The sequence below is a fragment of the Schistocerca piceifrons genome, chromosome 3, assembly GCF_021461385.2.
Source record: "Schistocerca piceifrons isolate TAMUIC-IGC-003096 chromosome 3, iqSchPice1.1, whole genome shotgun sequence".
NCBI classification, from domain to species: domain Eukaryota; kingdom Metazoa; phylum Arthropoda; class Insecta; order Orthoptera; family Acrididae; genus Schistocerca; species Schistocerca piceifrons.
The window spans coordinates 167,519,155-167,532,408 of record NC_060140.1 but is presented as its reverse complement, the minus strand read 5'-3'; the positions used below and the strand labels follow the sequence as shown (position 1 = coordinate 167,532,408).

The 13,254-nt window shown below is 38.3% G+C and overlaps 1 protein-coding gene across 1 annotated transcript in view; it reads right to left on the bottom strand.

The window, feature by feature from the left end:
• Positions 1–13,254, bottom strand: part of LOC124788489 (integrin beta-PS-like) — a 91,497-nt gene that overhangs the window by 15,932 nt on the left and 62,311 nt on the right. Inside the window, exons 8-10 of the mRNA XM_047255758.1 lie at positions 6,454–6,574; positions 6,225–6,368; positions 557–696 (exon numbers count right to left, since the gene is read on the bottom strand). Coding sequence (XP_047111714.1) covers positions 557–696; positions 6,225–6,368; positions 6,454–6,574 — 405 coding nt within the window. The remainder of the gene's footprint in view (positions 1–556; positions 697–6,224; positions 6,369–6,453; positions 6,575–13,254) is intronic.

Here is a 13,254-nt window from a genome sequence, read left to right as displayed (position 1 = left end):
CTCTATCCAGTGGCATTATCCTCATACATGGTGCAAATGTTTCTGGCTGACTCCACTGCTGTCACCCCTATATTGAACTTAAACAAAAGAGTATGTCAGAACTGTTTTGATTTCTCCACTTGGCATACCATTTTCTAGCATCCACAGCTCCACTCACTGTCTTCAAATGACAATATTAAACTCAAATAGCAACAGTGAAATACAAATAGAAAATGATGATCAATAAATAAATCTATACCAACCAGAATACCACCAACATGCAAAACAAAAATGTTACAAACTTAAGCACCAACTTAATAATAAGTGGTTAAGTAAATGTCTTTTCTATATAGAATAGGGAGAAAGTTCAGTCCCTTCTGTTTATCCTCCTCTATTTCTAGCTGTTGAAGAAAGGGATGATGTTTCTAAAAACTTGAAATTCAGCCACCTTCCATATATGTCAATGGAATTATAGTACCATTGGTAAGTAGTCTTATTTTACTTTTCCATGAATGCTTAGGGATACATATTTCTAATACATTAGAAAATTGAAATATAAAACTCATAAATAGCTTACTGCATTCATTCTGGCTCTTTTTGCTTCTTCTTCGAATTTTGCATACTGCACTTGATCATAATAGTTGGTCAGCAACTTCCATATAATGAGACATATGATTCCCAGCAGGAGAGCTGCTCCAAGAAAAATTCCAGATATGACTGCAAAATTAAAAATAATACTGTCACAGTCTTAATGAAATAACCATTTCAAATTGTATGCTTACATGTGGCACGTAGGTAAATGTTAAAAAATCTATTAACTGATACAATATCAAATGTATAATACACTATTTAAAAAACAGCTCTAATTTCATTTTTTTGAGCTGTAAATATAACATACATTCTTACATTACATTCCTGTGCTATAATAAAGTACAGTATTATGGAATTTTTAGATATAAAGTGCAACAATCTAAATCAGAAAAGTGTTCATTACCCACAACCCAGTGAGAAACTTTCCTTGGTGAATTGTGAGAGCTGCATCTCAACTGTAACTATTATTTTTGGTGACTGTGATGGTTGTGTGTAGTGTGTAGTGGAATTTTCAATGGTAACAGCGGGTAGAAGAGAAAGGGTGGAAACATGGCCTACTCCCCTTGTATAACATCAGCTGGGGTAACGAGCTTAGCGTCCCAGCTGATGGATCGATCACCTTCTGCTGTGTAACTTGTCCGCATTCTATGAGGCACTGGGGAGAGAAGCAGGCTTCACATCAAAATGATTCATTCAACAAGGCCATGATTCTTTTTCTCTTCCAACTTTATCCAGCTGTGATAACTTGTCTTTAACAACAGTTATATTGGTGGTATAAACTCCATTGTTTCTTCATCACCTCATTTTCCAATCACATTCCCAATGAGTGGAAGTCCAACAGCTGTTAAAGTTTAATAAGATAATGGAAAATCCTGGGCGGAATATAAACAATGGGATGAATGTAGATCGTGACTCACCATTTAAAGGATGTGTCAAGTAGTGGATAGACACATCTACATGGATGCAGTTGTATGTCAATGATGGGCAGCAAAAAGTACTAGTGAGAAATTGTATAACATGAATAAAACTAAACTAAGAATGCGGACAATTGAAATGTGGAGTCCAGAAAGTTTTGTAGTGAAGCCCTTTTGTTCCTAGCCAACATAAATGAATTTCTCAATGACTATATTACTGTTCATGTTCAGTGGTGACATTAACATACTAACCTTTTGTTCCTAGCCAACATTAATGAACTTCACAATGACTAAATTACTGTTCATGTTCAGTGATGACATTAGCATACTAATCAGGGGCTTAAATTCAACCATAGCAGACAGACCATACAGTAACTGTACAGACCTGCAAATGGTTCACAGCCAATGGTTTAAGCCTTTCTTTTACAAAGTTTCACATTAAATAGTTCCAAACAAATAAAAGTAGCCTGCTATTTCAAAAATAAACCACCATTTGCAGAATTCTTTAGGGGACCAGCAGGATAGATAGAGCTAACACACCTGAAACTTTTATGTAAATGGAAGGTGGAAGGGGGAGAAGGGAAAGGACAGGGAAGGAATTATTGATGTCAGCTGCATCAGAACTTTATGCAGCATCAGTTGTGATGTGTGAAATGTGCACCAGACTGGGGCTTGAACCCAGGATTTGTTGCTTACTAGGCCGTTCCATTAACCACTGCGCTATATGGACACAGTATTTATCGCAACTGTGCAAACTATCTCGCCACGCCTTTCAGCTGACCTACGCACCCACCGAGTGCCACCTCAGTGGGTGTGTATGTCAGCTGAAAGGCGTGGCGAGATAGTCTGCACAGTTGTGATAAATACTGTGTCCATATAGTGCAGTGGTTAATGGAACGGCCTAGTAAGCAACAAATCCTGGGTCCCCGACCATGTCCTCCATGTTCGCTGCTTTGAGATTCCCTTTCGACATTGAATGTAATTGTGCATCCGCACTGAAGGTGGTGGATTCATGGCCCATCAAGGTGAATCAGTTATGTGAATGCATGGTGTCTGTTCTTGTGGAACACATTATATAAATTGAAGATGGAGGGGGAAGAAAGGAAAGGGAAGGAATAATTGGTGTCAGCTGCATCGGGACTTCATGTGGAATTAGTGGCAATGAGTGACGATATGTGCCGGCCCAGGACTTGAACCTTGATCTCCTGCCTACTAGGCACTTGTGTTATCTGCTGTGCCATCCTGACACTGTTTATTGCAATTGCACAGACTATTTCAGCACCCCTCTCAGCTGACCCACACTTTCACCGAGTACCACCTAGCCACTGTCTCTGTCCTTGTCCTCCATGCTCACTAGTTTGAGATTCTCACAGGAGATTGAACGTGATTGAGCATCTGCACTGAAAGTGGTCAATTCATGATCAGTTGAGGCAAATCAGTTATGTAAATGTATGGTGCATGTTCTCTCAGTCGTGTCCAAAAGAACAGACACTATGTGTTCATTTAACATCTAAAAATAATGAAGAACCTCACCTGGATACATTTTACACTCTTAGGTATGTCTCAGTATGTTGTACTGAAGACTGGGGTGTTTTGTTATTTTGCATATTTTGACATCCTGTTGACTTACAGAAATATCTTATGGGGTGTTGCAGCTAAAGTAATGGGAGTATTCATTCAACAAAATTCAGCAGTAAAAATGTTGTGTACATCTTGCAGAGCTCTCTTTAACAACCTCAGAATTACAACAATTACCTCCCAGAAGATGCTTCTTACTGTAAATAACAGTTAATAATAGAAATAAAAGAAAAATCATTTGAACTGTTGTTTACGTAACCACATAAAATACAGAGAAACAATTTTCACATAGACTTTGCTGCCATGCCCAGAGTTCGGATGGGTTTCCATGTTCTTGTATTAAGGACCTCAACAAGCTCTATATGGCAAACTAGGAAATTGGTGATCTCTGTAAATTCAAATCAAAATTAACAGTTTTCTTTATCAGCCACTCATTCTACAAGTTATCTGATTATGTACGAGATTGTGCTGAAAAGTAACACCTCTAAATTGTTTCATTCTGTTCTCAGTGTTGGTTGATTTATTATGTATCATAAATATTACTCATCTGATTTCCAATTTCCCTGATGCAACTTGCAACCTTTTGGTGCTAGAGGTCTACCAATTGTGGCATGTAACATGGTGGTGTGTATCACTGTCACTTTTCCTTGATACAACTAATCAATTTCTAAAAATATACTGACACAGATGTCTCACCATCACCCCTTCTGCACTGAAACATATCCTCACCACAACAGGATAATGGGACATCTGAGAACATTTTCAAAAGCCTGGACATTCTAGAACATTCTCAAACATTGTGGAAGATTCTATAATGTAACTGAACATTTTCAAACCTTCTGGAATATTCTATAACATTCTGGCCAGTCTTGACCAGTTCAGCACTCAGCTCCCAACAGTTTCACTGAATCCCATTAGAAGTCCATTGCTGCAATGCTCTCTTTTGACACCCATATTTTTGAACCAAACCATTGCAATTCCAAATCAAAACCTTCTTTATGTGTATGGTATGGTGGGCTACCACACCATACCATATAATTCCCAAAGCAAATTACATTACCAAAAACACATACACAAAATTAAAACATTATAAAAGAGTCACAAAGCCAGAAATAACATATGCAGCTGAAACCATCTTCAAAATAGCTAATATAGCAGAAATTGAAAGAATAGTGAAGATAAAAAGAAGATTAATTAGGACATACCTAAGTAAACAATATCAAGTAAATAGCCATAGGAGACTAGCTTCAAATGAGACAGTGTGCAAAAAAATAAAACCAGTAATAAACACTGTCAGGAAGACACACACGTCATTCTTTGGACGTTTGATCAGAACACCGGAAAATGGAGTTAGTAAGAGAATAATAGAACAACTGTGGAGTAGTAACACCAAAATTAAATGGATTACAGGAAGATACAAGAGAACTCCAAATTACAAAAAATGACCTAAAAATTGACCTAACAATAATACAGATGAAGATCAATGAAAGGTTTATATGAAATATTTTAGTGCAGTGTCTGTATTTGGCAGTGTCAGTAAAGTTTGATGCATTGTTTCTTCAGAAATGCATGTGTATCCAAAGGAACAGACAGTGTTGATGATTGATAGCCATATTAAATCATTAGATGTATTCACGGTACCACAACAGCTATACAATTTACTGAAAACAAATGAAAATTTGTGCTGGACTGGCACTCAAACCCAGGCTTCCTGATTTACATGAGTGATCACCTGCTTCAGCTACCTGAGCATGACCGAGTGAGGTGGTGCAGTGGCTAGCACACTGGACTTACATTTGGGAGTATGATGGTTCAATCCTGCGTCTGGCCATCCTGATTTAGGTTTTCCGTGATCTCCCTAAATTGCTCAAAGCAAATGCTGGGATGGTTCCTTTGAACAGGCATGGCTGACTTCCTTCCCCATCTTTCCCTAATCTTATGAGACCGATGACCTCGCTGTCTGGTCTCCTGCCCCAAACAACCCAACCCTATCTGGGCGTGCTTCACAAACAGGCCCAAATTTCCATATATCTCAGTGTCTGCTTCCCGTAATGTTCACACAATTATGTGATTCCTGCACAGAGAGATACTTATTTCATTTTCTCATCAGGTTGTCTTGGCTTTGCAATGCATGCATGCATGTCTGAAAGAAAAATTGCATCGAACTTTACAGACACTGTCAAATACAGACACTGTGCTAGTGTATTGGCATACTCAACAGGACCATCAACCTGGGTTAGCAAGAATTGTGATTCATTTGACCAAATGACACATTTCCATTGATCCACAGCCCAATCTCAAAGACCTCATAGTCACTGCAGTTGTCACTGATCATGGCACTGGGTCAATTTGGAAACACATAGCTATGGTACTAGTCACAAGAAAAACTTCAAATTTCGTTTACATCACTTAAAGCTTTATGCTCAGACACCACTGTACATGGGGCTAAAAGTATATAACAAATCAAAAGGTAGAAACATATTAACAGTGGACCTTGGTTTGCCGAAAAGTTTACTCCAAATTATTTTAATAGAGAAGTGTTACTACACCATTGAAGAATTCATGGAAGACAGTCTGACACTGAACAATAAAAATCTATAGCTAATATTGCAGTGTTGTCTGTGTACAACAAAGGAACTTCGTAAACTGTTAATTTATAGTAAATATTGTAGTGTTGTATTTATTGGCATTATTATTAAAATAGTGTAAAAAGAATTTCTGTAAATCATTATACATTATATTTTTGCTAAACTTGATGTGTCTCCTGTACAACACATCATATGATTTGTACAATGTATGTAATGAGATTAATAAATCACATTTTACATTTACATATCTGCTGTGCAGCACCATTTTCAACAATGTGCACTGGATATTGTGCTCCAAAACATTTCTGCCCACAGTATCACTGAACTCTGTTGTCAGATCTATCACAGGTCACTGCTTATCCTGTTTTACAAAGTGGGCAATCCTCAGACTTTCATGTCCTGTGAGGAGATGTGGATGCCTAACAGCAGTGTATACAATTTTGTAGATATATAAGCTGCACACACTGACATACTTCATGTTGAAATAAAAATCTACATAGCTACTATTCCACATGATAACAGTCAGATAATTGAAATAATGAGCAATTTTAAAGTTGTGGAGATCAGTACATACAAGCTATGTTGGCCCTCTGAGGACAGATTTCATTCCTTGATGCTCGTACCACTACTTCTCCATTAATTTCATTTGTGTAGTACACAAATGAACGTTTGCATTCACCTTCTATGAAGCACTGGACCTCATTCTTTTCTTCATTGACTGAAATACACACAAACAGTAGATTGTGAGTGACAATAGATATTTTAAGTCTGTATTTTAGTTTAAAATATGGAAATTGTGATACCTTCAACACTCTCTGTCAGTGTGAAAGTGAAGTTGCAGTTTACACACTGATCCTTGACTACTTCATTGTCAACCATGCATTTAACACAATCCCTTAGAGTATCACATTTGGAACCACTAACCTGAAATATATGTTTGATGATAATAACCTATTTTTAGAGCAGTCTACAAGTATTCTGATACATGAGCAGATCTACTGCATGAATGCTTATTTTCATATTACAAGGATAAAAAAAGTTACAATAACGTTTCTAATGTATAAGTTAACATAATACATCCTGGATTAGACCAAAAGCTAGTGTAGCTCCTGTTTTAGTCTTAATACCTGCCATTATTTAAATATCAACAATTAATTGTCTCTTGAGACTATAACTGGAATGACGAACTAAAGACGGCTGATGAATCTTATTTTCTTACAGCTCCTACCAACACTGCAAAGCTACATTTGTGTAATTCTAAACATCCTTTTGATATACACTGAGTGACAAAATCAATGGGATAGCAATACGCACATCTACAGATGGTGGTGGTATCATGTACACAAGATATAAAAGAGCTGTGCATTGACGGAGCTGTCATTTGGACTCAGGTGGTTCCTGTGAGAAGCTTTCTGATACGAGTATGGCTGCACAGTTGGAATTAACAGACTCTGAATGTGGATTAGTAGTTGGAGCTAGACGCATGGGACATTCTATTTCAGAAATCATCAGGGAATTCAATATTCTGAGATCCACACTGTCAAGAGTGTGCCAGGAATACCTAATTTTGGACATTATCTCTCAACTTGGACAATGCAGTGGCGATGACCTTCACTTAACATTTGCAGTCTAGTCACCCAGATCCCATCACACATTTATGGTACATAATTGAGATGTCAGTTCGTGCACAAAATTCTGCACTGGAACATTGCCGCAATTATGGACAACTATAGAGGCGCAGGGAACTTCCAAAAACTTGCTGAGTCCATCTGTCGAGCTGCTTTATTAATCTTGGCAAAAGGAGGTTCGACATGATATTAGTAGGTGTCCCATGACTTTTGTCATCTCAGTGTAGACCTGTAATAAGGACAACAACCTCAGATTTTTCTTTCAGCAACGCAACACCCATCGTGAAATCTGATTCATCTGGTCCACCTCATTTCAACCAGTTGCCTTCCTTTGTTGACCATGACCATCCAGGCAGTTCAATATAAATGTCTGTGATTATCAAAGCTACCTGTCACCAATGATACTTCCATTTGCACAAACACCACTCTTTACATATCAAAAGTCCCTTGCCTGCAACCTTGGTAAATATGGATGTCACACCTCTTGTGGATTCAATCACTTATTTACACATCATCTCCCATAAATCTGTTATAAAAGAGAGACGTCAGGGAGGTAGAATGAGTCAAGTTATATCATAAATGGCAGAATCAGTCACTACAGGTTACATTGTGAAATATATTAACAGCCATTTATTAGTAGTGCTCATCTACTAACATGGAATTTAATTCTAGTTTCATTTACAAATTTATGTTAGAAGCAAATCAATTATTCTTAAAAAAAAATCTACTGTTTCACTTCTTACACTACTCAGCTGCTCCTTTCATGTATTACTTCATATTTATTATGAGATGCCACTGTTAGCTACTGTATACTGGTTAAGTTAAAATATGTTTCATATGAGCATTTATCTTAACAGAATTTACATCCCCTGAGATCAAATATTCTAGTAAATTCTAGTAAGTCATAGAAGGAATGGCAAATAAGGCGCTCTTTTACCTTGCTTTTGAAATGTCTGGGGGTTTTCTGTTTCCACCAAATATCTGCTGGCAGAAATTTTTCTACTAATGAATTTCACACCTCATACAAAATTTAGTATTATTACTGATGACTAGTACTATCATGGAGTTAATGTACTGGTATACAAGCAAAAATTTAAGAGTCCCTGAAGGGGCTTCTGTGTGATGTTCATAACTGTCTTACTGCACACTTCTGATTACACCAAATGACAGCATTGCTTAAAAAAATACACCATATGCTAACAATTTTGTCTACAGGTCAAATAACTAAGAGTGATTTCTAAGTGCTTGTTAGTTGCCTCATCCGTGTGTAGGTGCCATCTCAATTTGTTATAAATTTTTTAACATTTTCCTGGGTGTGCCTGTTATGGATGTGTTTGGCCCCTTTATCGCTATATTAGTATCATCCAGTTTTCCACATCTATCTAGGTGAATGCTGGGCGGGCAACAATGTCCCATAATTGTAAACATTTAGAAAACGTTCTCACATTTCACATGGGATAACACTAGATGCAGACAGATAGCATACACAAATTCCATCCTGTGGGTTAAGAAGTGGCAACAAGAAGGGCATCTGGCCACCTTGTACCACAACATTGCTGAATTCAGAATAACATGCCAAACCTGTGAAGGAAAATGAGAAAGACCCCTGTATAGTACCATCAGCAAAAATCACAGTTTTTGATGAGTTCTCCAGAGTCTTTTGTACATCATTTTTGTACACTGCTTCCCAGTAAAATTGCAATACCTTTAAAGACAACATACAATAATGTCAAAGTTGCATGAAATATACTAAATGCTTGGATATACACATGATTAGTGTTTCAGCACAACTGCACAAAATATTCAGGAAAAAGATAATCTACCTACTATCTGTAGCATGTTTCTCGTTTGTAAACTGCATTTGCATGTTTGTTGTTTGTGACAAGATAGTAGTAGGCCTCATATAACAATAAGAACATTTAGCAGCATGAGTCAGACTTCAACAGTGGCAGGGACTGCAGTTTATTGTTCTGCTATATTGCTGCTCCCATTGGACAGCATCTCGCAAACTGTCATATAGATGTGGAATCAATGGGTTCTTCCCATTGGACAGCATCTCGCAAACTGTCATGTAGATATGGAATCAATGGGTTCAAGAAGCCATACTCAACACTAAGCTGGATCCCAGCAACCCACATGAATGGTGCCTGAGAGGACTGTTGATGTAGTCATGCTGAGTTTTACAGCCACATCCTGTATCTTCAATCAGGAGATGTCTGGAGCCCCAGGGACTGTGACCATTATGAACTTGTTGCAGGTTCCCTTGACATGGGAGCAGAAAGAGGTATGACAGAAGAGGAGTGCCCAACAGTACTGTGGGGTGCAGAAGTGGTACCACATAATCTTTCCAGATGAGTCATGGTTGTGCATACAGCATGAGGTTACCTTGTGTGGAGGTCTCTATGAGACTGAACATTGCTGGACTGCATTTGTTCTCATCATATGGACCCAGCACCTAGCATGATGGTATAGTGTGCCACACAATAGGATCATCTCTGATTTGCATATGGTAATTGCACAGCTGGTTTTACATTTCTGACGAGTTAAGGCCAGTGGCTATTTTCAGAGTCTCCTTAATATTATCTTTCAACAAGATAATGCAAGAGCTGTGCTGTGCTGACTTAACTTGATACAGAGGATGACCATTTCCCTATCCAGCATATGCTCCAGATATATCATCAGTTGAAAATAACCTGGTAATGGGATGGTGTAAAAGTGGCACATCACCTGTAACCAGCCACTATGACTGATGAACTCTGCCATAAACTTGAAGCACCATGGAATTACGTACCAGTATGTCATCCAAACACAGTCTGACTAGCTGCCTAATTGGGATAAAGCCATTGTTGCTACCAGTGCACTAAATTTAATTAAAGTTTTATTCCTTTGGTATCACTTGCTAATGTGATCTTCTGTTTTCTATTGTGAAGGTATGATTTTGTCCGTGGAATGGTTATGGTTTGGACACTACAATTTTGTAGTTTTCTTAGTAACATTTTATGATCACCCTGGCCTATAAGTAAACCAACACCACCATAGATTCAAATAGTTATGTTCAGCCTAGTCAAATGCTCATACCCAAGTTTGTCACTCCTTCAAAGCTCTTTCTGGCATCAGATCAAACAGGAGGAGAGAAAGCCTGTCATCTTGTTGGTTTCCTGAATGTACGCTGAGTCTGTCAGACATTTCACCATTTACCATCACCTATAGACCTACACACCCACATCAGCTGGATAAGCTTCACTTTACTTTAGCACACACCATTTTTTTCCAAACTGTTTGCTTCTAATATTATGATATACACTTTGAAAGTCATCAAGAAACAATGTGTAACTCTTTCATTTTTCCATCTTTTTCACAGATTTTTGACTTATAGTATGTAGCTGCAGACCTACATCTTCAAAACTCATTTACTGGAAACTAAGAGTGTTTTTTTCTTTTTTTTTCAATATTAGTAAGCTTGACATGTTATAAGCCAGACTGAGAAGTGCAATTACTCTGTAATTAGTGCATCTGATGCTTTCTTGAGGATTGTTCATATGACCAATATTTTCCATCCACTAGGATTTTTTCCCATTCTCCATATACAAATTATCAATCTACATCTACATCTACATCCATACTCTGCAAGCCACCTGGTGGTGTGTGGCAGAGGGTATTTTCAGTACCTCTATCGGTTCTCCCTTCTATTCCAGTCTTGTATTGTTCTTGGAAAGAAACATTGTCGGTATGCCTCTGTGTGGGCTCTAATCTCTCTGATTTTATCCTCATGGTCTCTTTGAGAGATATATGTAGGAGGGAGCAATATACTGTTTGACTCCTCGGTGAAGGTATGTTCTCAAAACTTCAACAAAAGCCTGTACCGAGTTACTGAGCGTCTCTCCTGCAAAGTCTTCCACTGGAGTTTATCTATCATCTCCATAACGCTTTCGCAATTACCAAATTATCCTGTAACAAAGCGCGCTGCTCTCCATTGGATCTTCTCTATCTCCTCTATCAACCCTATCTCGTATAGATCCCACACTGGTGAGCAGTATTCAAGCAGTGGGCGAACAAGTGTACTGTAACCTACTGCCTTTGTTTTCAGATTGCATTTCTTTAGGATTCTTCCAATGAATCTCAGTCTGGCATCTGCTTTGCTGACGATCAATTTTATATGATCATTCCATTTTAAATCACTCCTAATGCCTACTCCCAGATAATTTATGGAATTAACTGCTTCCAGTTGCTGACCTGCTATATTGTAGCTAAATGATAAAGGATCTTTCTTTCTATGTATTCGCAGCACATTACCCTTGTCTACATTGAGATTGAATTGCCATTCCCTGCACTATGCGTCAATTCTTTGCAGATCCTCCTGCATTTCAGTACAATTTTCCATTGTTACAACCTCTCGATATACCACAGCATCATCTGCAAAAAGCCTCAGTGAACTTCCGATGTTATCCACAAGGTCATTTATATATAATGCAAATATCAACGGTCGTACGACACTCCCCTGCGGCACACCTGAAATTACTCTTACTTCGGAAGACTTCTCTCCATTGAGAATGACATGCTGCGTTCTGTTATCTAGGAACTCTTCAATCCAATCACACAACTGGTCTGATAGTCCATATGCTCTTACTTTGTTCATTAGACGACTGTGGGGAACTGTATCGATCACCTTGCGGAAGTCAAGAAACACGGCATCTACATGGAAACCCGTGTCTATGGCCCTCTGAGTCTTGTGGACGAATAGTGTGAGCTGGGTTTCACACGATCGTCTTTTTTGAAACCTATGCTGATTCCTACAGAGTAGATTTCTAGTCTCCAGAAAAGTCATTGTACTCAAACATAATACGTGTTCCAAAATTCTACAAGTGATCGATGTTAGAGATATATGTCTATAGTTCTGTACATCTGTTCGACGTCCCTTCTTAAAAACGGGGATGACCTGTGCCCTTTTTCAATCCTTTGGAACGCTATGCTCTTCTGGAGACCTACGATACACTGCTGCAAGAAGGGGGGGGGCTCAAGTTCCTTCACGTACTCTGTGTAAAATCAAACTGGTATCCCATCAGGTCCAGTGGCCTTACCTCTATTGAGTAATTTTAATTGTTTCTCTATCCCTCTGTCATCTATTTTGATATCTACCATTTTGTCATCTGTGCGACAATCTAGAGAGGGAACTACAGTGCAGTCTTGCTCTGTGAAACAGCTTTGGAAAAAGACATTTAGTATTTCGGCCTTTAGCCTGTCATCCTCTGTTTCAGTACCATTTTGGTCACAGAGCCTCTGGACATTTTGTTTTGGTTCACCTACCGCTTTGACATAAGACCAGAATTTCTTAGGATTTTCTGCCAAGTCAGTACATAGAACTTTACTTTCAAATTCATTGAACGCCTCTTGCATAGCTCCACTCACATTACATTTTGCTTTGTGAAATTTTTGTTTTCTGCAGGGCTATGGCTATGTTTATGTTTGCTGTGAAGTTCCCTTTGCTTCTGCAGCAGTGTTCTAACTCAGTTGTTGTACCATGCGTGCTCTTTTCCATCTTTTACGATCTTGCTTGGCACATAGTCATCTAACGCATATTGTATGATAGTTTTGAACTTTGTCCACTGATCCTCAACACTATCTGTACTTGAGACAAAACTTTTGTGTTGAGTCATCAAGTACTCTGAAATCTGCTTTTTGTCACTTTTGCTAAACAGGAACATCTTCCTGCTTTTTTTAATGTTTCTGTTTATGGCTGAAATCATCACTGCAGTAACCGCTTTATGATAGCTAATTCCCTGTTCTGCATTAACTGTTTCAAATATTTCGGGTCTGTTTGTCACTAAAAGGTGTAATATGTTATCGCACGAGTCAGTTCTCTGTTTAACTGCTCAAGGTAGTTTTCAGATAATGCACTTAAAAAGATTTCACTGGATTCTTTGTCCCTGCCACCCATTATAAACGTTGAGTCTCCCAGTCCATATCCGGCAAATTAAA